General features: G+C 43.6%; 1 protein-coding gene across 2 annotated transcripts in view; it reads left to right on the plus strand.

The window, feature by feature from the left end:
• The window catches only part of DOCK1 (dedicator of cytokinesis 1), a 312,805-nt gene that overhangs the window by 218,907 nt on the left and 66,674 nt on the right, over window positions 1-27,224 (plus strand). For both annotated transcript variants that reach the window (XM_030486111.1, XM_030486112.1), the window contains exons 30-35: window positions 1,999-2,077; window positions 2,747-2,847; window positions 6,693-6,751; window positions 13,943-14,091; window positions 25,584-25,669; window positions 25,862-26,018. In XM_030486111.1, coding sequence (XP_030341971.1) covers window positions 1,999-2,077; window positions 2,747-2,847; window positions 6,693-6,751; window positions 13,943-14,091; window positions 25,584-25,669; window positions 25,862-26,018 — 631 coding nt within the window. The remainder of the gene's footprint in view (window positions 1-1,998; window positions 2,078-2,746; window positions 2,848-6,692; window positions 6,752-13,942; window positions 14,092-25,583; window positions 25,670-25,861; window positions 26,019-27,224) is intronic.

Below are 27,224 nucleotides of genomic sequence, written 5' to 3' on the forward strand. Positions count from 1 at the left end.
GGTAAGGCAAGGAGCATTAGATGGCACTTCTTGCTATGTTAAATTACTAATTCTTCTAGGAAGACTTACGAATCTCAGAGTATTATCAGACTTTATAACCACAAAACAAACCAGGGTATAAGTCTATCTATCAAACTGTTGATAGTCTGAATACATGGATAACTTCAGTTTCAATATCAGTGTATGCTACAGCTCAGTAATTGAGTCATAGATCTAAAATACATATATCTGCAGTGTAGTAGAGTGTGTGCTAAATTCATCTCATTTATAAAGTATCTTAATGAAGTTGTTTCCAGATCTATGCACTGACAAATGCACAGATGTGCTGTGCCTGAAATGCATCTCTGCTTCTGCTGGATGACTTCTTAGATATAAATGTATATAATGACTCTTAGATGTAAAGAGTGATATAGTGAAATGCATGGATGTGTGTATACCTACATATATTTTATATATTCTTTAATCTTACCAATTTTCTTTTGTATTTTCTCTTAGAATTCCAATTTCATTTTTCACATTTGGCTACATTCCTTCTCCATTACACTACTGTGGGGGTGGTCTGACTTTATAGGACAGATACGTCCCTGTTGCATCCAATTTTTGCCTTCCTTTCTTAATTTAGTATACACAGATAATCTCTTTTGGCATCCTGGTGCCCATGTTTCATTTCTCTTAGGGTACCAAACATTTAGCTAAATATTCATTTTTTTCAGGAGAGAACACTCGGTACCTTAAATTCAGTAAAAGACCTTTCTAACTGCCTCTTGTGGTTTGTTTTAAATAATCCTGGTACTTTATTGTCAGCCTGTAGGAAGATTAAACTTGGTTATTTTGCATTCAATAGTGAACTCTGTCCTTAAAAATTGCTGTGGGTGGGGGGAAGTAGAACGTGTTCTGAGTAGTCTTTATCGTTGCTGGGACTTTGAGGAGATATAAATATCTACCACAGTCTGCTCCAAAGACAAGCTCATTTGTCTGGGCATTAGCTGACACTTTCATTGCATACATTGAAAGTTTTCAGGAGGAATCTAATGTTTATTTTGACAATGGAGATGAAGGTACTGAAGAATAATATGTTTACTGTTCAGCACCATGAATATGTAGTGACCTACTTCTACTGTACCATTTGGTTTTCTTTTTAAAGCTTGTCAAGCCAACTCCTATTGCAATTTAAGAAGCATCCCTTGTAGAAATACGCTGGCTACTAAATTAGCGTCTTAAAAGTAGAGCAGTGAGCAATGTTTTAGAGGTTGTCCTTCAACAGCGTTTCTACATGTTACTGTGCCATAAGTAAAACAGTGTTTGCCTTCTGTTTAAAAATGTTTTGTTTGCCTGCAAGTTAAAATACAGCCAGTTGCAGGTCTGCAACCATAGAATCCCAGGCTGGTTTGTGTTGGAAGGGACCTTAAAGCTCATCCAGCTCCAACCCCCTGCCACGGGCAGGGACACCTTCCACTAGAGCAGGTTGCTCCAAGCCCCTGTGTCCAACCTGGCCTTGAACACTGCCAGGGATGGGGCAGCCACAGCTTCTCTGGGCACCCTGTGCCAGCGCCTCAGCACCCTCACAGGGAAGAGCTTCTCCCTAAGAGCTCACCTCAGTCTCCCCTGTTTCAGATTAAAAACTTAAAACCAGTTTGAAAACAGCTCTAGGTTAGATACAACACCAGAATGTTGTCACTTTAAAAATCTATATACTTTTTTTCTAATAAACTGAATTTTTAATGATCTCTTGATTATCATGAGATATTTTAAAGACAAGTGATTTTATCCAAAGCAATTCCTTGTGTTTCTGCATATGCTAATTTACTTGATTAATTTGGGGAACATCTACATATAATTCTGTACGCTTAGCCACAGTGAGATCACGCTGCTGCTCAAGTAACAGCTACAGATTTCACTTTCCAGACAGGCTCGGAGTTCTGCCTAATTGGGATGGCAAATGTACAAAGGTGCCACAGAAGAAGTGTGTAATTATGTCATTTTCTCTTGATCTTTCAGAGTCTTCCTGCGAGCAATTAATCAGTATGCAGATATGCTGAACAAGAAATTTCTTGATCAAGCCAACTTTGAGTTACAGGTAAGGAAAAAAGCAAACACAGGTGTCTTGGGGACTAATGTTAATGTTGGAGTAAGTTTCTACCCTCAGTGTGTAATTATGGGGTGGAAATATGTGTCATTGTGAACACCAGGTTGACCTGTTGTAGCCCAATTAAGTCATTTCAGGCTTCACAGGTACACGTGATCCACTTGTGGGTCTTGTCCCAGAAGAGAATCATAGAATGATAGAAGAGCATCAAGTCTTACCCAAAGCATCACAGAAAACTCCTCCTTTCCTTCAGGAACAGCATAAAAAGGGTGTTCTCCCCCTTTCTTCACTACATGCTTCAGGAGAATTAGTGCCTCAAACATGGAGCCTGAGACTCGGTGTCTGAGTGGGAATTTAGGTCACTTGCTCGGGATCCTTTATTCGTGTCTCTCATATTATATATTCACATTTAATTTTCCTTAAATCATCCAAACACAATCGATGAGGATTTGTAGATGGGAAAGGTTTCATGGAAACATAAACACGCCGCGGAGGTGTACTAAGAATACATCAAGAAGCACTGTCTCGGTGGTGTCTGCTCTTTTCTCCTTGGCATATTTATGTGCATAATTTAGATAGTTCTAAGTTGTTTTGTAAGTGTGCAGAAGAATGTTTCAGGGAATTAATGGTCTCTATTCTTGTCATTTTGGGGGCTTTCAGCTTTGGAACAACTACTTCCACCTGGCTGTTGCGTTTCTCACCCAAGAGTCTTTACAACTGGAGAATTTCTCAAGTGCTAAAAGAGCAAAAATACTTAACAAGTAAGTCCTGTTCGTCATCTAAATCATGGACAAGAACTTGAGGTCTATTAACATAATTTGAGTTTAATTTCTTAGCTAAACCCATTCAAATTGAGATGCAATCATGGCATAATGAAAGGTTGGTCTTAAAAACATGAATCAAGTATTGCATGTGCATTTCTACCCTTGAATCAAGATCTAAATTACATGATTCATTACTGATGAAGACAGTATTTTATACCACAGGATGTTCATAAAGTCAAGACTTTTCAGGAGTATGAACATATTATCAAACTGCATTTTTAAATCACTTTAGCTGTGTACTTATTCTAATCTCATTTTACGTGTGCTCTTTAGTGCTTAATCCCTAATGGCCTTTTAGAGGGAATTTTTGTAACTACAACCAGTTTCCCTGCAATATCCCTGAAGAATGGGTTTGTGTAGCTGCAGTCTTGTATGCTTCCCTGGCTAAAAGGGATTACATTGCCTCCCTCCAACAGGGAGCTTGAACTACCCACTTCCTATTCAACATCTCACAGCAAATGAAAGCTGTCAAAAGAAAAAGGACTGGAAATAAGACTGGAGCCTGACTATTTTAATGTATGTATTTTCCTAAATTTCACTGAGGTTCCATGTAGTGGAGCTTATCATTAAGTAACTAAGCACTGAGCACTGAAAAAAGCCCATTAGGTGTTTTCAAACCCAGAGTATAGGTTCTCTTTCTGTGTCCTAATATTTGTAAGAGCGCCTGCAAAAGGAGTTTGTTCCCAGATTCATAGAGTCATAGAATCCCAGACTGGTTTGGGTTAGAAAGGGCCTTAAAGCTCTTCCAGCTCCAACCCCCTGCCACGGGCAGGGACACCTTCCACTAGAGCAGGTTGCTCCAAGCCCCTGTGTCCAACCTGGCTTTGAACACAAGTCAATCAGGTTACTGCAATTAATGCACAAAATGGGGAGGTTTGAAGCTGTGATTCCCTGAACATATATACATATATATATGTATTTATCAGAATCCTTCTAGAATTATAGAATGGTTTGAGTTGGAAGGGACCTTCAAAGGTCATCTAGTCCAAACCCCTGCAATGAGTAGGGACATCTTCAACTAGATCACGTTGCCCAGAGTCATGTATATCAAGAAGGAAGATGCATTTTGATTAACTTCACCTCAGTTCAAGGCTTTTTGTATGTTATTATGATGAGAGAGATCACAGTGATAACAAGAAGAGTTTATCACTGCTGAAGCGACATGTGATTTTTAAAGCTTTTCCCTTTAACTGTGTGGGTTGCAGGCTTTGACCAGAGAAGATACAGCTCTATGCCCCATTCTGGTTTTTTGGCAGCTAAGTTTTGCCCTTCAAACTTGTCCAAGCCATTGTGAGTTTTGAGGTGCTGCCTTTGGAAGCTGTGCTTTACCTGAGTGTTGAAACAGAATTTTTAAGCACTCTGTGATTTAATACATGTAGCAATGGCTCATGGGGCTTCCTTGATGAAAAGGGAATATTTACAAGTTCAGTGGAAAAGTGATGTCAAGCAGAGCTCAGGTTTCTGCACTTGTGTTATACATATCATAGAATCATAGAACCATAGGATGGTTTGTGTTGGAAGGGACCTTAAAGCTCATCCAGCTCCAACCCCCTGCCACGGGCAGGGACACCTTCCACTAGAGCAGGTTGCTCCCAGCCCCTGTGTCCAACCTGGCCTTGAACACTGCCAGGGATGGGGCAGCCACAGCTTCTCTGGGCACCCTGTGCCAGCGCCTCAGCACCCTCACAGGGAAGAGCTTCTGCCTCAGAGCTCATCTCAATCTCCCCTCTGGCAGGTTAAAGCCATTCCCCTTGTCCTGTCCCTACAGGCCCTTGTCCAAAGCCCCCTCTCCAGGTTTCTTGGAGGCCACCTTTAGGTACCAGAATCATAAATAACATTATAGGTTATTGAGTTTGCAAAATGAAATCAGGGTGGCTTTGGTTTTCGTTAGATTTAGAATCTATGAGACAAAATGGTTTTGTGCAAGATTGAGCCAATGATGCAAGTTCTCTTTGGTAATTCAGAGTAAAGGATACTTGCAAGAGGCAAATCTCTTCGATCAGTTACCAAGCAGAGGGATCAGCTGTGGCTGCTGTTGATCCGAGGTTGGTGTGCACCTACAGTTGCATTTTAGTTCACATCAGATTCCTGACCTGAACATAAAACCAACACCCGAGCTGGAAATTACTGTCAAATGCATCTGTGGACTGATATTGCCTCTTTGTGAGGACAGGAACCTTAGACAGAAATTTTCGTCTAGTAATCTTTCTATTAAACCGAGCATTACATCATGCTGAAGAGATTCTAGAAATCAACAGGCATTTGTCACTGCTAATATAAATAAATAGATGAAGTCATTTGAAGTGGTTACTTAATGAAGTTTGCTAAATTGCAAAACTCTGTTTACAAGTCATTATTTTCAGATTAATCATGTTTTGGCGACAGAAATCAAGACCATAAATTCTTCAAGATCCAAGAAGTGTATGGGCTGGAGTCTAACTTTTATTGCTATGTGAAACCACTACCAGTTCTGTGCCGAAGGGCTGTAATGAATCAGTTAATTCAATATCACACTCACCCATCTTTTTAAGTATATATTTCAATTAATGTGCCGAATATTTAATAATTAAAATTTAATTATTGTAATTTGTAGGTTTTGCTAAACATTGCATTTAAGCATTAGTTAATTCTTAATGATGCAGAAGAATCTCCTTAATCCATCTTAATGACAGGGTATCTCACTATTATCCCACAGAAATCCCACGAGTTGCCAGAGATTGCCATTTTGCTCATCTTGTTATTTAAGTAATGGTCTGCAACATACAAATATTCTGTGCAGCAAATACATTCTTGGAGCTCATTATGGTTCTGATCCTTTCGTTAAAGAAAGCAATAGGATGTTTTCGATTCATTAAGCTTTCCTGGTATTAATGTAGAGAGCGAGCGGGATATAAAAACAACATCGATTGGGAGCTCTGTGGCGTTGTGCCCCCAGTTTGGTTTGGGTTGAAAGGGACCTTCATCATTGTCATCATCACAGAATGGTTTGGGTTGAAGGGACCTTAAAGCTCATCCAGCTCCAACCCCCTGCCACAGGCAGGGACACCTTCCACTAGAGCAGGTTGCTCCAAGCCCCTGTGTCCAACCTGGCCTTGAACACTGCCAGGGATGGGGCAGCCACAGCTTCTCTGGGCACCCTGTGCCACTGTCTCACCACATTTTGATCTAGGACACAAAATCCCATTGGAACGTAGAAACCTTCTCTTTCTGATTTTGGACATCAAGGTACAAGATGTCACAAGATGTTCCTTGTGTTTTCTAGGACAATGCTATGCTAAGAGGGTGTATAAAAATAAAACACAGCCTTAGGCCATGCAGCTCTCTGTTACACTTCTTCCAGCCATTACCACTTGAAAAATAGAAGATACTCAGAATTGATGTCTGACACCACCCATGTGTCCCAAAGGATGGTTAGGTAACCTGAAATTATGGCAAAGAGAGGTTTTTCACAGGTGAGGTTTGTGTATGATCTCCCTCTGGTAAGTATTGTTGGAGAAACTGAAATTTTGGGTCTTATGAAGGGGAAAATCATAAGCCAAGGAGCAGAAGCTGATTGAGTCTGTCCCACCCCTTTGTAACAGGGAATCTATGGTGTCTACGGGCACATGGCTAAGCTGGTGAGGGAACACGGATAGTCTTCTTAGTTTGGGTTGAATTTGCAGAACCTCTTCTGTAATGTCAAATATCTTTGAATGCTGATCAGATTTTGAAACAAATGTTTCTGCTTATTGGTATTAGGTTTATTTTCTTCTTATAATGGGGGTTTTGTTTTCCTTTTTAAGGTACGGTGATATGAGAAGGCAGATTGGGTTTGAAATCAGGGACATGTGGTACAATCTGGGTAAGTTTTTATTGCTTAATGCTTTCACTCAGTGTTTGTATAAAGCAAATTAGAGATGAAATGAACTTGTTTTCCCTCAAAATAACAATAGGCTTCCAGAAGGCATTTAAAAAGCAGGTGATTGAATAAATGAAGGCACCTCTGCACACTTATTTTGCCATCTGGGAAGATGCATAACTGTAGTCAATGTTTAAGTATCTTCTGTTTTTTCATGGTATTCAACCACATGCTGAATAAAAAGAAATAGTTATGGTGATACCTGTTGATATTTTTGATCTTCCTTAAGAATAGATATACACACACATAGATATATATATACACACACATAGATATATACATACACATCCATGTGGATGGATGCTGGAAGTGTAGCAAAATGAATGCGTCCAAGGGTTATCAGTAACTTAGCATGGAAATTCTGCGAAGGATTATTGGTAACTTACCCTGGGAATTCTGCTTAAATTCTGATGTTTGGCTGCATCATTGTGACTCAGGGAGATCAGTAAGAAACGGGAACGCGGACATCCTGGAGTTCGTAAGTGAATCAGGAATATTGGACTCTATCGCTTCTGTGCTGTTCTGTGGGTATAAATGAGCTGTATGGGGATTGAATTTCACGAGAAACAGAGTATTTACGGTGATCTGAGTGTACTCATCTGCCACACTGCATTTCCCTCAGCTTAACAGCAGAGACACTTCAGCTCTTCCAAGTTTTATCAGAAGTTCAGAAATAAATGCATTTGCCACTTCACTTCTATCTCGTACTGAACTGTTGTGGCTGAAACTGGAAAGAAATTCAGCATGTATAAGAGAAGGGAATGCAAAGGTTCATAAGAGTTTGTTATCGTGGAGTTTGCATCTGCTCTGCTGGAATGATGAGAAAAGGCTTCTGAGAGCAGCCGAGTTCACTTTTTATTAGAGGCATCTTTGGTGAATTAAGTGTCTGGAGAACAGATTAAAGCGTAGTACACCTGATATGTGACTTGACAGGCAGATAATAAAATCAGGATCATGCTTGATGCTGTGTCATCCAGCTCAGGATGCAGCCTCTCTGTTAGTAATTAGCTTAATCCTTCCTTGTCCCATGCTTACAGTCCTGTATTTATCTGTTACCATTATAATTCCTCGAGCATCTTTGGATCCTTAAGCTTTTCCCAGAATTTACTGGACTGACAGTAGAGAAGTTTGCATACATAGTTATCCATTTGGCTGCTCTTATCCGAGGCTATTTTATTCAGGCTGGGGCTGTGGAGCACATTGTGCTTCTTACTACTGCTGCTGACCCTTGGACAGGTTATTTAGTCGGTTCAGGTTTTCACCATCAAGAGGGAGCTGATAATCATTTCCCCTGGAGTTTAGTGAATCGATTGGTACGAGGAGGGATGTTTGCTTCAATATTTCTTTCTGTGCTGTCATGAAAGCCTTTGATTTTGAACGGAGGTTTTATAAACTGAGGTTACCCGGGTAGGTGACTCCATGACCTCCTCTAGCTCTAATGTCTGTGATTCTGTAAATGGTTGGGATCATTAATGCCAAAATCTCACATGCTGGAAGGCAGCAAATTGCTACTCTGCCCAACAAAAGCTGCAGCAGAAAGGTAAAGCAGAGGCAGGACCCCAATCCAAGGCAGCCTTTGTACTTCTTGTAATGAGCAGCTTGCTTTTTCTCATCTTCTTTGTGCTACACATAGTCCATGCTGCTTGTGTTTAACTTCTGGCTCCTCACCAATCTCATGTGTGTCACAGCATCAATTAAGAAGGAATTCTGACTTGCCACTGCAGGGGAATTGATTGGGGAATGCTTGACACTTTTATCTTAGAAGTTGCGCTCCATTAATCAAATTGTGAATGTATATCTTCAGAGACAAAATCAGAAGTGAAAAGCTCTAATTCTTGAACATGCTTGAGCATATCATCTTTATGCCTGTGCCATTGTGCATAAGATATGATGAAGCCAAGCAACCCTGACTTTTGATTTATATATTAAGGGCTATGGATAAGCCTCAAAAATTAATATTTTGTCTCATCAGTTTTTTGTTCATAAATACCATGATTAATGTATAATGCCTGCTGAGTTAAAACTCCCCAGCCGGGAACGCAACAATCCTCCAGCTAAAGTGCACAGTTAAGAGTGTAATTTATTTTCTGGAATTGAATAGTAGAATTCAAATTCTACAACCATTTTCTTGTCTGTGTGTTTCGGATACAGTGGTGGCTGCAGTATTGATACCTTCCTGCCTTTATAAGGAGGAAAACAAAAGAGCACGTACAGTGGGGAGCAACACTAGCTAATGGTGCGCACATACTTTAAATACCTGTGATTTAGGAATATGATTTTTGCTTTGAACAGTGAACCATGTACTACAGATCCAGCCTGATGGGTTTTCTATTTAAATCCTTGTTGGGGCTGTGCCTGCTTGGTTTGGTTGTGAAGGCTTTAGATTTGAGCGCTGCGATGCAGCAGCAGCAGGGATGGCTCCAGGCAGCCTCATCCCGGTGTGCAGGTGCCTTTCTGAAAGCACTACAAGGCTTTTCTTCTCTTAGATGCACTAAACCCCACGTATATCAGTCTTTACAGGCTTTTTTCCTTCCATATCACAACCTGAACTTTACAATAATGTGTTATTTTGAGCCACTGCTTTGTTAAAGCTGGAGCTCTGTAGACCTTGGTGAGACAGTGAGTGTCAGAGAAGCATAAAGGAAGTCGTGGCCTCTGTCTTGAAAATGTAAGAACTCAAACAACACACTCTTAAAAGCGTTGTGTGATGCAATTTAGCATATACAAAACACAGTTTGACACTAGGTCGTGTGTACGAGGTTTTGGTGCTTAATGGTTTCAACAGTTATATGTTAAAGAAATTGCAATGACATTTAAAATAATATCCTTGTGGTAAAGTTGGTCAGGGAAAGCCAGCTCAGAAAACATTGCTTTTATTGTCGACATCTGAACCAGCTAGAAGGAGATGGAAAGGGAAAATTCATAGAATCCTGGAATGGTTTGTGTTGGAAGGGACCTTAAAGCTCATCCAGTTCCACTCCCCTGCCACGGGCAGGGACACCTTCCACTAGAGCAGGTTGCTCCAAGCCCCTGTGTCCAACCTGGCCTTGAACACTGCCAGGGATGGGGCAGCCACAGCTTCTCTGGGCACCCTGTGCCAGTGCCTCACCAGAAATTCCTGAAGATGAAGCGAATGGTTGCTGCTGCTGACCTCCAGTGCTTGATGTCAGGAAAGGTGTCCTGACAGAGACAATAATGTTGTGGGAGGGAAAGCCAGTGTTCAAAATAGACCTGAACTTTGAGTGCTGTGTAAATAGAAGTCATTGCAGATAACACTCTCTGAATTAATCATGCATGTTCAGAGCTGACCCAAGCGAGAGGTGAGGTTTGCTGGCAAATTATTTAGGGGGTTTTATAGCCCGTATTTAAATTGGTAGGACCTGGGAAATGAAAATCATGCGTTATCCACTAAAGCAAGCACCTTGCTTTGGTTTGCATAATGAGGTCTGTTCCTGTTGTGCTCCCACAGGCTGCTCCCACATCTCATGGCAAGGCAGAAGCACAACAAGGGGAAGGTTTTGCGTGTTCAAAAGGCTCCTTGTTTTGCATGTTGTTCTTAAAGCAGCTGCACGGTTTGGTTTTCAGCAGAGAATCCTCAGTTTTCTTCCGGACTTGTCAGATTTCGAGTCTCTGCGTGGGAGTTCCCACAATCCCAGGGAAAATAAAACCAAGGGGAATTCGTTGTTGTTTATCAGAGAGTGCTGCCTGTGACAGGCAGCTGGATGGATGCTCTGGAGTGCCAGAGGAAGGCCTTTACCACCCGTGATTTTCTCTCCTGCCTGCTTTCGTGGTGCAACATAACCCTGGATCACATCATCGCAGCAAACCTGTGTGTGCATCATCACATTGTAGCATCACAGGGACGATGTGATAATGGACACACATGCAGGGCTCTCTCCTGTATTGCCCAGTTAGTGGACAGAGCCTTTCTCCAGGTTACTCCTCATGTATATTTGATGTAGAAAACCGATGGAGATGGCTTAACTTGTTAGTCTATGCTGCCCTGCCTTCCCATGGTCACTGCCTGCCCTGACCCCATGCCCGCAGCAGAGGCAGCTCTGGGCAGCTGTGCTGCAGGGCGAGTGCTTCGCATCCCAAGCAGGCAGGTCATTCCCATGTTTTTCCCTGCAGCCAAATTGTGTAAATCCAGTGGGAGCCACCCACAGACCTCCATCAGCGTGAAGGGCTCAGTGGGTTTCAAACAGCACACGGGGGATTATTTCGCAGTACAGTGTACCAGTGATTTTAATACTTTCTGCTCATAACTCACGTGTTTCTATTCCCCCCAAGTCATTCTGAATTTCATATGCAGAGGAGCTCTCTGTCCTCTTTGATTTAAAAGCTCTGTTGCTGATTACTTGCAAGGCAGAACCACTAATAAATACAAGCAGCTGTTGAACAAGAAGGCTGAGTGCGTGCAGTACTGGTTCATGGGTGGTGGGATGGCTGCTGCCCAGTGGATCCTGCAAGGTCAGGAGCAAATTCATCAGTGAAGGTGCTGGTGGGCACCTCGGACCTGAGCTCTGTGGCTCTCTGTGCCTTTGTTATTGGATCAGCTATTAGAGTCACCGAATCCCAGACTGGTTTGTGTTGGAAGGGACCTTAAAGCTCATCTAGTTCCACCCCCCTGCCATGGGCAGGGACACCTTCCACTAGAGCAGGTTGCTCCAAGCCCCTGTGTCCAACCTGGCCTTGAACACTGCCAGGGATGGGGCAGCCACAGCTTCTCTGGGCACCCTGTGCCAGCGCCTCAGCACCCTCACAGGGAAGAGCTTCTGCCTCAGAGCTCATCTCAATCTCCCCTCTGGCAGGTTAAAGCCATTCCCCTTGGCCTGTCCCTACAGGCCCTTGTCCAAAGCCCCTCTGCAGGTTTCCTGGAGCCCCTTTAGGCACTGGAGCTGCTCTAAGGTCTCCCCTTCAGGAGCCTTCTCTTCTCCAGGCTGCCCCAGCCCAGCTCTCTCAGCCTGGCTCCAGAGCAGAGCTGCTCCAGCCCTCGCAGCAGCTCCGGGGCCTCCTCTGGCCTCGCTCCAGCAGCTCCACGTCCCTCTTGTGCTGTTGCCCCAGAGCTGGATCAGGACTGCAGGGGGGGGCTCCCCAGAGCGCAGCAGAGGGGCAGGATCCCCTCCCTGACCTGCTGCTCACGCTCTGGGGGTGCAGCCCAGCACACGGGGGGGTTCTGGGCTCAAGCGCACACTGAAGCCGGGTCATGGGGAGCTTCTCCTCACCCAGCACCCCAAGTCCCTCTCCTCAAGGCTGCTCCGTCCAGTCTCCCTCAGCCTGTGTTTGTGCTGGGGATTGCCCCCATCTGGGTGCAGGACCTGTCACTTCTTGTAAATGCAGGTCCTCTGTGTTTCCCTTTTTGAACTAGAAGTTTATATGCCCCTGGAGAAAAGGAAATGGGATCAAAGCTTTAAAAAGTATCTTTTGGGACTTCACTGTTTTTCTCATCTCAAGTTCAAAACATGTTATTTAGTTTTTTGAGGGAATCCCTGTGCTTGAAGCACGGGAAAAACCCACTGTGGCACACTGAGAGCTTTGTGACATTAAAGTTGTGCCTGATGAACAACTTTTGTCACTACTATTTGTTCTCTGAAATACTGACTCTGACACTTTTCAGGCGTAAGACAAGAAAACTGTCACCTGAGAGGCCAAATGTAATGACACTTGTAAAAGAGACAGGGAAAAGCTTTATACCTCTCACAGGATATTCCTCCGCAACAACCAGCATTGCAGCATCATGCAAAGTAGCAGTTTTAGTTGAGTATTAATTTGCCCTAATAGGATTGCTAATGCTAATAGGATTCTGAAGTTTGCCAAATCAAGTAACTCAAATTATTTCTTCTAGAAAAAAGTAGCGTGTTTTGTTAGGAAAGGATTTCTTCTTGATTACATTTGTTGAGATTTATGTTAGTTCTGGTCAGAAGTGAGACTACTAATTAGACTTCCACGGTTGCTGCCGCACTGGTGTAGAGCAGTGGAATATAAATGAGTTAAAGTCTGTTTCTGGCCTATACCACTGGTAAGTGCAATGGGAAACAAGAGTCTTATAATGAAGGGAGCTGAGGGCTCCTTAAATTAGCTCAGCTCTCAAGAAGCCTGGGCTGAACCACAGCCGTGGATGCATGGACAGTGTGTGAGCCTGACTGTACGTATCCATTAACTCTGTATTTGTGAGAAGCATTACCAATTGTGTGGTGAAGTCCAAATGGATCCCAGCCTGTTGTTGGGAGGGGAATGCAGTTGTAATTTCTAACCTTCTGTCATCAAGTCCTCTGCCCATGTAGACGAGGCCCTTAGTGACATGGTTTAGTGGTGGCCTTGGCAGTGCTGGGGAACAGTTGGACTTGATGAGCTTAAAGGTCTTTTCCAACCTAGTTGATTCCATGACTGTCCACTGCTGTGCTACACTGCTCTACGCCAGCATCTTTCCATGAAGTCATTTAGCAGATAACTTAGCATATAATCTGCATTCTCTCCCCTTTGGATAATAATATGAACAGTAATTGTATGTTTTTAATGAGTCCAGTATTTATTAGGTGCCATGTTCCTGCTAAGGTTTGATTTCTGTTCCATGCATGGAGAGTGTAGCAGGGAGGGTCAGGCGAGCTGCAGGTTTCTCTTGGGAAGATAAATGTGAAATCAAGTTTGCTCTTGAAGAAGGAAGATGTATTGTCGGCTTGGTAAGATGTAGTTTCATGTCTCGAGGCTGTGTAAGTATGCACTCGTGGTGACGCTTTGATGCAGTGACACAAAGAACATTTTGTACACTGCGGTAGATACAGACATCTAAATAAGTTAATACAAGCGCTGCCTTTTAGCCTCCTTCTCTGCCAACCAGAAGTTGTATTTAATAAAACCCCTTGAAGCTTAATATAAGTGTGCAAATGTGGGTTCTTCATGGAAAATCTGGCAGTTCCAGCTTGACTATGGAGCCAACAACTGGTGTTAATCTGGGTTTATACATACCATATACTTCCCCTCTTGTGGCATAAATAATAATACGTGTTTCAGCAGTTAGATCTTGAAAAATACATTCTAATGCTATATGAAACCTTAATAATATAGCTTTTATAACAGTTATCTTCTACCAAAGTGGCTGTTCATTAACTCAGAAATGCATCTTTTCTCTTAAAGGTCAGCATAAAATCAAGTTCATCCCAGAAATGGTGGGACCTATCTTAGAAATGACGCTCATCCCTGAAACTGAACTCCGGAAAGCTACAATCCCAATCTTCTTTGACATGATGCAGTGTGAATTCCATTCTACAAGAAGCTTCCAGATGGTAAGCAGTAAGCCACAGACACCTAAAGTTTGTAAGAGAGATTCACTTGTTCTTTGACAAAACATAAGGATTTGTTATTTAATATAATTATGGATTTGCTTATTTTGTATAACTGTTGAATGGCTATAGAGGTTTCACCTGCTGGTTTTGAATTCTTCTGGGAGGAAGAGTTTGCATGAAGAAGATGAAACCTTTTGTTATGATACAAAAGGAGAGCGAAGACAGATGTCTAAAATTGTCCCTGTGACTCAGAAAAGGAGCCTGATTCAGAGTTACTTTAGACACAGAGGAAGCCTGATAATGTGGCAAAAGAAACTATAACCTGTAAGAGTGTCTCATTTGTGGTGTCTTGTCATTTTGATTCTCTTTATGCTATATATGCACTGCAAAGACTAAAGTACTAACATAGCATTTTTACTCTGTTTTCTTTTAACATGCTGAGGGAAGGCCTTGAATAAGCACACACAATCTTACCCTGATAGCATCAACTTCTGAGAGGCAAAGTGGAGTGAAAGAAACTTCCCTGACATCATTCACTTGACCTTCTTTCCTTAGGGACTTTGCCTTATGGATGAAGACTAGGCCAGGAAGTGTTATGCTATAAGCAATGTAGATCCTTTATACTGTGGAGTTTCCGTCAGTTTAGGATATCACCTTGTGAATATTACAATCAGGTTTGACATGTCTTGTTTATTTTATTCCCTTTCTATTGGCAGTTTTCTTTCTTGGATGAAAAATCTTCTGCTTTTCCATACCTTTTTTGTGAAGCATTATTCATAACCAGCTCTTAATAAATCTGTAGCCAGAGTAAATGAGTATCTGCGTGGGGAGACTTAAGCAAGGGAAATGGCATCAGCTTTATTACTTTGATTTGTTTCATGCTGGCTGGTGTGTGGAAAGGTTGTGAACTGTGTTTTGGATCCATCCAATTACTGCATCATCATTACTTCTTATGTTTGGCTCTGATGCTAGTGTAAAGATTGAAATGCTCACTGGGATGCCATTTAAACAGTTTCCTGTCAGATGCTCTCTTTTGTTGCTTGTCATTTTTTACTTGTACAATTATATGGATCATGAAAAATCCGAGGGTAACTTTATAGCTAAATTTATGACCCTGTATTTTTCTTGACAGAAGGGAAGCAGCTTTGTGGGGAAGAGTTGGGTGATTTTAATAAATGAATGCCTTAAATATTTCACACAAATTCTTTTTGTCTTTTGAGAAGAAAAATGCCTCATGCTTAAGTCAGAGATGTCTTGGATTGTAGGCACTCGACATATATTTCTGATGTCAGTATAGCTTCTTTCTTTATGGACATAGCATTGATGTGACAGATGCAGAGGTAATAAACTGGTTTTCAGTGCATTTGGAGTGAACAGTTAGGTCTGACAGGGAATAGTCAATCTGCCCATTTATAGTTTTGCAGATAATGTAGTTGTGTAGTTTGCTGAGTAGCTCAAATTGGTCTTTGGGCAATGAAGATACAGTTTGTAAAAAGCAGAGAATTACAGAGAAGTCTGGGTTGGATGGGACATCTGGAAGTCATCTGGTCCAGACTGGACTTAAACTGGGGTATTTGGGGCCATCGAAGCTCAGTAATGAATATTTCAAGGGAGGGAGGTTTCAGCGCTTCTCTGGGTGACCTGTTCCAATGTTTAAGTCTTTTCTTCTTAGATCCAGATGGAATTTCCCTGAATCATCTTGTGCCTGTTGCTGCTTGTGTTGTCACTGTGCACCCATGTAAACAGAGTAACTCCGTCTCCTCTATAACCACCTGCATTTCTCTGGGCTGAACAAGCCCCGTTCTTTCACCCATTCTTCAGGCCAGGTTCTCCAACACTCTGCTCATGTTGGTGGCCCTCCATTACACCATCCCCAATTTGTCAATGCCTCTGTTGAGCTGGGGGAACTGAAGCTGGACACATTATTCCAGCCATGGCTCAGCAAGTGGAATAATCCTGATGATCCTTCAGCTGTAGTCTTCTTGGTGCAATCAAGGATGCATTTTGCCTCCAGTGAAGGGGCACACTGCTTCTTCATGCTCACCTTGCTGTCCACCATGTCCTTTCCCTCAAAGCATCTTGTACTGCTGCTTGCAACTATGCTATTCCAGGTTCAGGACTTGAAGTTTCTCTTCCTTAAACACTACAGTTCCTTGTTGGCTGTCATTCAGACTGTCAGAGTCATTAAACCATCACCCTTTGAGATCACTTTTTACACCTATCCATCCAGTCCATGTACCAACTCATCAACAAGTATGCTTTGGGAGACTATCAAACCCATTGCTAAGATCGAGACAACCACAGCTTTTCATCCACTCAGCAGAGGGTTTCATCACAGGAGGCAATCAGGTTTACTCTTGGTAAATCCATATTGGCTTTTCCCAGTCACCTTCTCACCCTTTGTGTACTGATAAATAGGTTCTATGAGGGCTTGCTCCATGGTTTCCCTGGGAACAGAAGTGGGTCTGCCTGGCCTGTATTTTCTGGCTCTTTTTGTCTCTTTTATGTTTAAGTGATAGAAATAGATGTACAATAATTTGTGTAAGTATTAGCAGTAGCTAGGCAAGCTTTCATACTTAATGTGTCGGTGTAATGTACTGCATTATGTCGTCTATATGCAACTACCAATTATCATTGTCCAGCCTGGCTTTCAAAGAGAACTTCCGAATTGAATGGTTGGCTGCTGCTAAACTAAATCTGCCAGGAATCCAATTATCTAACCTTATTAGTCACATCAACAAGGGTTTAGATTGGCTCCACTTCTCCAGCAGATGTATAAAGCTCATGCTTTGTGGGGGAGGAAGTTGAATTTTCTGCAGAACTTCAGTGCTGTGATGGTTTGGGTAATAAACATGCAGCTTTCTCTATGGTGGTTTGAGTTTCAGGATGGGTTGGTTTGCCTGGTGAAACCAGTAACAGACAGAATGGGGTTTTTTGTTCTTCCACTATCTATAGCCCTGTGCAAAAACAGAAGATAAATTCCTCTTGTTATTACAGAACTAAATTAAAGGCCGACTGAATTAAAAGCTGGAGTTGCCCATTTTTGTCCTCTCCCTCTTAAGGTGCTTTGAAGCCTATATAAGGCTTCAAAGTAGCCTGTACCTCAAAGCACGAATCCAATTCTAAAGTCAGTGTGGGACCAAAGCTTCCCTATAGAAGAAGATGCCTCTTTCTCCACTCTGCTTTATTGCCTTTGCCTCTTTCACTAGTGAGCCCTCCAGATCAAAGGGAATATGTCAGAGCCCCAGGAGCGATGAAAGAGAATTGGTTTGATTGTTCAAGGCCTGGTCAGGTGAATGCGATGGATCCTGTGGTGAGAGCAGGAGAGAAAGTTCATCATGAAACAGTCATTCAGCTGAACTGAGGAATTCAGAGCATAAAAAGCCTCAACCTCCTGATTTTGCTGCCTGTTGCTCCCTGCTGTCACTTGCTCTGGCTCTGTTTCCTATGAGCATTCCCGTTTGTTTGCCTACCCTAAACTTTTAACTTCCCTTTTGTGGACTTGTGTCATTGCTGTTGGGATGTTCTGCTTCTTTTGAGTTGAGCCTCTCCATAGAAAGGCGCCAGTGCAGAACTGGTACAAAATGGAACGCGGAGGAGGCAGTGGGAGGTGTTGGGTAAGTTCTTCCTATCTCATGGCACTGCATCACAGTATGATCTCTTTTAGCTGATCTGGTACATATTGTTAGAAGTAGTTTACTTTAAGAGCCAAAAACTCCTATTAACAAAATAAGGTAAGGGATTGAGTCAGAAACACTACCCCAGCCTGACATAATTACATCTCTCATCAAGTGGGAAGGAAGGATCCTTACCCTTCAAAGTAAAATCAGGGAGGTGTTCCCCCCGACTCTGCAGTAATGAGCAAGAAGAAATTAGAAGTCCCATATGTCTGGTTTTCAGGCTGAACTGCATTCCCAAGGAGAATCATCAGTGTCTGGTGCTGTTAGCATCAGCGTATAAGCATGCAAGCTCCAGCATGTGTTCTCACCCTGGTAGAGTAAGGAGTTCTGTAAAAGTAATGATCTGAGGAAAGAGCCCCAAAAATGCAACAACACATCTGCCTTGCTTTCTGCAAACAGGAATGGCACTTAGCATAATGGAACCATAGCCAAAAAGATAGAAAAATGATATAGGAATGCATAAGCAATGAGTGCATAATGCAGAATCATATAGAAGTGCATAATAAATGAATGCATAATGCATATGATACTAAAATAAAACTATGGGTGCAGCTAAAGTACCTCTAGCTAGTGTTCCCTTGTGAAGAGAATTAAATGAGTGAAGACAGAAGAAATGAAGAATAGATCTTTTAAATTCATTTCTAACATCTAACAATAAATCTGGAGAGGGAGTTTTACAGAGGAATGCAGTGACAGGACAAGGGGAATGGCTTTAACCTGCCAGAGGGGAGACTGAGACGAGCTCTTAGGCAGAAGCTCTTCCCTGTGAGGGTGCTGAGGCGCTGGCACAGGGTGCCCAGAGAAGCTGTGGCTGCCCCATCCCTGGCAGTGTTCAAGGCCAGGTTGGACACAGGGGCTTGGAGCAACCTGCTCTAGTGGAAGGTGTCCCTGCCCGCGGCAGGGGCTTGGAACTAGAGTCATGGAATCATAGAAGAGTTTGGGTTGGAAGGAACCTTCAAAGCTCGCGTAGTCCAACCCCCTGCAATGAGCAGGGACATCTTCAACTAGGTCAGATTGCCCAGAACCACATCCAGCCTGGCGAATGTCTCCAGGGACGGGCATCCACCACATCTCTGGGCAACCTGTGCCAGTGTTTTACCACTCTCACAGTAAAAAATCCTGGCTTTTTGGAGACTATCAGTGTTCCCACCTCATGCCACCTGAAGAGCAACGGGGACAGGTAATGCAGTAAGCCTAGAGACCTCCAGAATCACCTACTATTAAATGGCTGACAGAGCTGTTTGCCAACCGCAATGCTGTGGAAAACAGGAAAGGGAACAGATGAAACCCTTGGGAATTACCACTAATTTTCACAGCAGCTTTTGAAGAAAGTTTTACAGTATTGTGTGCTATTTCTGCATTAGGACTAATTTCTAGTGGTGTTATCTGTCACTTGAATTTTATATGGCAAATTCATTATTATCCCATATCAAAACAAATTTATAGCAGCTTAGAGGGTTGAAAGTCCTCCTCATCTACAGCTAGATTAAATTGTCAATCAGTGCTGCAAATATACCCTGACCACACTTGAGGTAAAGCTAAACCCAAAAGCGATTAGTTGAGCTGACACTTGAAGATGCTGGATAGCTTACATTGATTTATTTTCTCTGGATGGGAGATGGTAACGGACGGATGAAGTGGTGGATATACTCTTTGCTCCGGTTCAATCACACATCCTGAAGACAAGCTGAGATCTTGATCAGCTGCAAGGAGAACTTGATGATAATTTCCTGTAATCTTCCTAACATCACCCCTCAAGCTTTCACTGAAGGATATGAATCTAACTCGCTGGTGGTGCCAGATACACCCCCTAAGCCTTCACAACGAGGCTCAGCAAGTGTCACTGGCTGTAACATAAATATTGAGTACCTGGGGCTTCTTCACTTGAAAGGAAATTCCATCACAGTAATTGCAGGCCTGCTTTCTGCTACTGTATGCATTTGAAAGGAAAATTTAAGGATTTATCAACTGGTGCCAGATGAGGTGTCCCAGAGCCATTAGCTTAGAATCATAAAACCACAGCCTGGTTTGTGTTGGAAGGGATCTTAAAGCTCATCCAGTTCCAGCCCCCTGCCATGGGCAGGGACACCTTCCGCTAGACCAGGTTGCTCCAAGCCCCTGTGTCCAACCTGGCCTTGAACACTGCCAGGGATGGGGCAGTCACAGCTTCTCTGGGCACCCTGTGCCAGCGCCTCAGCACCCTCACAGGGAAGAGCTTCTGCCTAATGTCTAACCTGAACTTCCCCTGTTTCGGTTTGAACCCATCACCCCTTGTCCTATCGCTGCAGTCCCTGATGAAGGGTCCCTCTCCAGCATCCTTGTAGCCCCCTTCAGACAGTGGAAGCTGCTCTGAGGTCTCCACGCAGCTTCTCTTCTCCAGGCTGAACAGCCCCAACTCTCTCAGCCTGTCTCCATATGGGAGATGCTCCAGCCCCTGATCATCCTCGTGGTCTCCTCTAGACTTGCTCCAACAGCTCCATGTCCTTTTTATGTTGAGGACACCAGAACTGTACACAGTACTCCAAGTGGGGTCTCACGAGAGCAGATTAAAGGGGCAGGATCACCTCCTTTGACCTGCTGGTCACGCTTCTTTTGATGCAGCCCAGGATACGGTTGGGTTTCTGGGCTGTGAGTGCACACTGAAGCCAGCTCATGTTTCTCCTCAACCAACACCCCCAAGTCCTTCTCCGCAGGGCTGCTCTGAATCTCTTCTCTGCCCAACCTGTAGCAGTGCCTGGGACTGTCCCAACCCAGCTGTAGGACCTTGTACTTGGCTTGGTTGAACTTCATGAGGTTGGCTTTGGCCACCTCTCAAGCGTGTCAAGGTTGCTTTACATGACAAAGCTTGTGCAACTCCAGGGCTCCCGTCATGGACCATAGCCTTCAACTTGTGTTGATGAAAACGTTCTTCTGTAGAAACACTGCAGAAGGAATTTTAACTATGTTAAATACCATTTAGTCATCTGGCTTGCATGATCTGCATCATACTGATGCCTTGGGAAGTATCAAGACGTGATTGAAGAGCAAAGATATTCTTAATAGTCCTTAAAACCCCAGAAATTCCAGAAGTCTAGGTCTGACCCAAGAGGGCCATTAGGGAGATGGCCCATCAGAGCCTAGATTTACAGAAATCTGAGTGAAACTGATATCAGGAAGATGCCGAAGATCCTCTATAACAAATGTAATTGCTCTTCTTTGTCTGAGTAATCTCTTGCTAAGAAAATGTATCACCTAAAGGGCTCATGCTTGCAGCGAGTGTCATTTTTCACGTTGCTATAGAAAGTCAATTTCTTTCTGGTCTCATTAGAGAACATGAATTTTGTGACTTCTCTGTTTCATCATTGTGTTGCTTCAGTGTTTTACTTGACACGTCCTTGTACTATGGGAACGTGCTTCAGCTTGTATTTGCTTCTTGGAGGAGGCGGATTGCATTATTCTTCCTTTTCTCATTTCCCTGTCAATTTTGGAATAATGGATTTGCTGTATTCAAAACCTTATTTCACTTCACTTTTCATTCATGTCTTCACAAGGAAAGCAGTGAGGGAGTGGAACAGGTTACCCAGACAGGCTGCGTGATCATCCACCCATGGAGGCGTTCAGTACTTGGCTAAGCAAGTCACAGTTGATCTGGTGTTGGCAATAATCCTGCATCGCTTGGGAGGTTGGATGAAATGACCATGGAGGTGTCTTCCACTCAGTGTTTCTATGATTCTAAGGATCATTTGAGGAACAGAAGAACCTTTGAAATGTTTTAATCTGAGGTTTGGAGGTTTATCTGTAGAACAGCCATGCACAATAATAAAAATGGCTGTAAGAGGGAATATCTGTTGTTTGGGGAGTTGGTTGCTTTTATTGCTGTACACTTGGTACAATGTGTAGTTGAGGTTTCCTGACAGCTCACGGTTCAATTGGCTTGTACATGTTAGACTGGATCCTCAATTTGCTCTGAGTGGTAGGTGAACAGGACTTTTTCTGCTGTTATTAGCCATGATAGCTTGGAGTCGCTGAGCTCAGACCAGAGATTTTTGTTTCTCTGTTTGTAACACCATTCTGGTGGGCTGCCAGGTACTGTGTAAAAATAAATCTCCAGCTCAAATGCAGAGGACAAACAGCCTGAGGTTGCACATGGAGGTAGGGAGTGAGGTGAACATTACTGCAGTCAGTGCTCAGAAGAACATGGAGACTTGGAAAGGGAGGCAAAAACAGCATCCTGGATCTGACTGTGGACTTTAACATTGCTGCTGTTGAGCCTAAGATGTTCAGAGATTGAGTTGTCCCAGCGGAGTGTTTTGGCGTTGTCACAAGCAAATCCTTCATGCCAATGTGTATTTCTCCCTAAAAAGGACTTTTTTCCTGGGAAAGCAAGAACTTCTCTACAGTCCATGGCCAAGATTCAGCTTGGCTGTGGGCTTCTGCAGAAAAGGACCTGCCAGCAGAGCAGGCGGGTGCCTCCAGCTATGGGGGTGGCCCAGATGTTTCTCCTCACCCTTTCTTCCTGCAGGTTTTTCTCTTTTTCTGACCAGGTTTACCTCACCCCACACAGGCAGCAGTTATTGCAAGAGAGGGTAATTGTGGCAGAACTAAGGGCATGTCTGCTTCTATAGTGCTCCAGTGGAAGGTGTCCCTGCCTGTGACAGGGGGTTGTGACTGGATGAGCTTTAAGGTCCTTTCCAACCCAAACCATTCAATGATTCTATGATTCGATAGAGGCCTTATGATAACCTCTTGGCTGAGGTGGAACTGTGTAGACAGAGCCTAAAATGCAATGTATATTGGCAGAAAGAGATCAGTGGTGGACATGGCTACTGTGCCTCCTCAAAGTGATGTAAATTAAGGTGGTGAAAAGCACTCTCTTACTGTCAGAGTTTCATCGTGACATAAGTCTGTTAGCAAGGGTGATCTCACACTCCTTGCTGAAATAAATATGCCAGCAGAACTTCACAGCGTGGGCTAAAAAATATCCAGTTTCTCTTCCTAGCTAAGCCAGTGCTGGTTGGAGGTAACAGCTTCTCTTCCTCAGCTCCCTCATGGGGCTGGCCATGTAGAAAATCACAGAATCATAGAATCCCAGCCTGGTTTGTGTTGGAAGGGACCTTAAGATTATCCAGTTCCAACCCCCTGCCCCGGGCAGGGACACCTTCCACTAGAGCAGGTTGCTCCAAGCCCCTGTGTCCAACCTGGCCTTGAACACTGCCAGGGATGGGGCAGCCACAGCTTCTCTGGGCACCCTGTGCCAGCGCCTCAGCACCCTCACAGGGAAGAACTTCTTCCTCATATCTAACCTGAACTTCCCCTGTTTAAGTTTGAACCCATCACCCCTTGTCCTATCGCTACAGCCCCTGATGAAGAGCCCCTCTCCAGCATCCAAATCCTTGTCCCTTGTTGTCCCCTGCCCCTTGGTTAATGTGCTGAGCAGTGATGCCATCGCTGGGGCAGCAGCACCAGTGGGGTGGCCATGCACAGCATCTGGTTGAGGTTCAGCCCACAACTGTGCTCACCCACTCTGCACTGGTGTCTGGGATGCTCTGGGACAGTCACCCCATGTCCTCAGTGCCTGTTGGCTGATGGGCAGGCAGGGCTCTCTGCAAGGTTATTTCTTCTTGGTACATAGATTTTGATGTTTTGCCTTTCAGCGTAGATATCAGCTACATCTTTAGCGCATGATCTCTACTGCAGCGCCCTTTGAGGTTGTCCTTGCTGACTCCTTGCTGATGTTCCCAGGGAAAAAAAAGGTCTAATTTTGCTTACAGGCTTTCAGCAAAAGCCTGGCTGAGAGGCCCTCCGCTGATGGGGCAGTGCTGGGTGGCTGTAACAGAGGGGCTAATATGGTTATCACTAAAGCAGCCCTCTAGCACCTAAAGGGACCAACAAGAAAGCTGGAGACAGGCTTCTGACAAGGGCCTGTAGGGACAAGCCAAGGGGAATGGCTTTAACCTGCCAGAGGGGAGACTGAGATGAGCTCTGAGGCAGAAGCTCTTCCCTGTGAGGGTGCTGAGGCGCTGGCACAGGGTGCCCAGAGAAGCTGTGGCTGCCCCACCCCTGGCAGTGTTCAAGGCCAGGTTGGACACAGGGGCTTGGAGCAACCTGCTCTAGTGGAAGGTGTCCCTGCCCGTGTCAGGGGCTTGGAACTGGAGGAGCTTTAAGGTCCCTTCCAACACAAACCAGGCTGGGATTCTATGATTCTGTTCTTTTGATCAGTGGAGATAATGAGAAATGCCATATGTTACTGGTGCATAGTGGGAGTTGAAGTGTAGCACTGGGAAGGCAAGCTCATAGCTCAAACAGAGGAGCAGGACCAGGGAGCCAGGTGTTTCTGGAAGTGCATCCTGTGTCTGGAAGTCTGTCAAGCTGCAGACAGTCCATTCTGCTTTCGTTGGTACATTATATGCTGTTAATATTAACTGCAGATGCAAAGTACATCTCTTGACATTTACAAAATGTTAGTACTCTTTGTTCTCATTCAGGTGGCCCTTTGCTTCTCCTCGGAATAGTTGGGGACTGCTATAGCAAGTGACAGTGAAAGAATGTGCAGACAACTGTTCTGTCAGTAAACTCTCACTGACTAATGGGCTCCTGTTCCCCTGCCACAGGCTCCATTCTAACCCACGCTCTTCTGCTGAGGTCTCTTGACAATAGCTTGGAGATGTCTGTGCTTATTTAATGAAGAATTAGGAACTAGCTGACTGGACAGATTCGTTCCATAGCAGCAGGCCTAGAGGGAGCCTTCCTCCACTAGCAGTTTGCATTCATTCCTATCCTGGACCCTAGGGAGTAGAGCAGCAGGTAAAAGCCTCTGAAATCATTAAAAATCCATTGACTTCTCCAATTTGCGTTTAAAATACATCCTAATGCCCACTTCAGTTTGCATTCCCCAGGGAAGTGGTGGATTTCCCAATGTTGGACACTGTTAAGATTCAGCTGGACAGGGTGTTGGGCCATCTACTCTAGGTCGTGCTTTTGCCAAGAGAGGTTGGACCAGATGATCCTTGAGGTCCCTTCCAACCTGGGATTCTATGACTCTACTATTGCCCAAATAAAAGTGTTACTCTTGAGTTGTTAGAAACAACTTCCTTCCCCTCTGCAGTGACTCATTAACAGGTTTATCAAGTTCCGCCTTACTGTGAGTCAGTATCTGTATGCTAAAAAGCGATGTTAGTGAGGCCAAGAGTGAGGGTTAAGGGTGCTGAGGCGCTGGCACAGGGTGCCCAGAGAAGCTGTGGCTGCCCCATCCCTGGCAGTGTTCAAGGCCAGGTTGGACACAGGGACTTGGAGCAACCTGCTCTAGTGGAAGGTGTCCCTGCCCATGGCAGGGGTTGGAACTGGATGAGCTTTAAGGTCCCTTCCTACCCAATCCATTCTGGGATACTATGATTCTATGCTGAGGTGTGCATGCGGTTGAGTTATCCAGCCATAGGTGTTACATGTCCTCTCTCATAGAGCTTTCAATATTTCTGTATTTAACTTTTGCTGCTACTGCCATTATTGCAGGGGACATTCTGTGCCTGGCTTTGTGTCTTCCCTGCCCTCACTCGTATCATGAACTTCCTTACTTAGTTTTTCATAATGCAAATATTTACACATCATTTAACAACATGACCAATGATTTCTTCAACAAAAACATCCTTGTAGGGCAGGACATCATCGTGGATGCTCTAATACCAGCGACCGCAAACTCCTAAAGTCAATCAGGCTTTGAAATAGTGGCTAAACATCTCACCGAGATACCCAACCAATCTGTGAACCACCGAGCCTCCAGTAATGAAGTGAAAGATTTGCCATCTGATTATTTACGCTTGCTTTGTTTAATTGTAGTTTGAAAATGAGATCATCACGAAACTGGATCATGAAGTGGAAGGAGGCCGAGGAGATGAGCAGTACAAAGTGTTATTTGACAAAATGTAAGTGTTGAGCAGCAGCGAGATTTATGTCACAGTAGAGGCAGGAGTGAGAGAGCAATTAGGCTACAATGAACTTTGTAGCCCAGAAAGAATTAGAACCTGTTAATGATGCACAGTGTTTAAGATTGCACCTGAGTCAAAGGGGGGTTTTTCTACATGTGATTAACAAGGCGAATGGAATTGGTTTTTCAGCCTCCTGGAGCACTGCAGAAAGCACAAATACCTTGCTAAGAGTGGAGAAACCTTTGTGAAACTCGTGGTCCGCTTAATGGAGAGGTTGTTGGACTACAGGACCATAATGCATGATGAGAACAAGGAGAACCGCATGAGCTGTACTGTCAACGTGCTGGTAAGCAAAGAGAAGTCCCCAGCTTAAATGACTGTTGCATCCTTCATTTTACACCTTTAACAAGAGACTTGTGTGAAACAAGAGTATGTGTTGGGAATCTCACGAAAGTTTGAAGTACTTTTGGGTTTCTTTGCTTTTTTGATGAAGGTGAATCTATGAAAACCTGGATTATTACTTCTATATTTGATTGTAAGGGTAGATTTAAGAAGAAATGTTTCAGGGCCTGATCTTTGAGGGCTGTTCATTGACATTTACAGTTGATGTATGAACAACTTTATGCAGGAAACCACTTTAACATACAGAACGTTGGAGTAATACGCAGTTTACTACCAAAATCTTCATGCATTTGCAATTCCATTTGTATTATGCTTATTGCTCAGCTTTCATATTCAAATTTTTTGAGGAAATTTGAGTGTTACTATTTCATTCACAGCAGAAAAAGCTGGGGTTGTTTTCCTCACTGATGTGAAATTTCCTCCTCTAAGCTCTAGAAATTCTGGAGTGTCTACTCTATACTACAAACCTTTGTCCATTTAGGCTACAGTTGGAAGCGGTGAAGTTATCCCCATAGCGCTCACATCGTGCTCCTCAGTGGATGCATTAGAGCATAAGATTTTACTAACACAAAATCAGCACATATGGAAAAATAGGAAAATACATTTTAGAGACCCCCAAATATAGTACTAGTTGATTTTTCCGGTAAGACTCGGTATCAAATTGTTAGCCACTAAGTATTCAGAGCTTTCATCTCTGTATCATTACTAAAGCTTTTATGTAGCTTAAATATGAGGGGCACAGACAGCATTTATTGTTTATGTGCTATGGCTGATGGATTTTGTGCAGGCTGGTCTGGAAAGAGCAGAGTAAACAGTTTGTAGCTTTAGTACTTGCATGTAATGCAGATGTCCTCGGCTCGCATAGTGCAACCGTTGTGCTGCACTGTCGCGTAAGCTGTAAGTTAAATGGTGCCCATTAGGATAGGAGAGAAGATGGAGACATCAAATGAGATATTGGGAATTTATTTTTAGTTTGTTTTTCCCCTCTGTGCACAAAAGAACATTTAGGAAATGGGAAAAGAGGAGGGACCTGAAGAGTTGTCACCAGTTGTTGATCAGTAAGTGCTATTAGTTTGCCTGTAGAAAAGTCATAGCATCCTCCCAAGCAGAACTGGAGTTAGAAAAGCTGCCAGTTCCAGCAAGGAAATAA

This window comes from Strigops habroptila, chromosome 5, assembly GCF_004027225.2.
Source record: "Strigops habroptila isolate Jane chromosome 5, bStrHab1.2.pri, whole genome shotgun sequence".
In the NCBI taxonomy this organism is placed as follows: Eukaryota; Metazoa; Chordata; class Aves; order Psittaciformes; family Psittacidae; genus Strigops; species Strigops habroptila.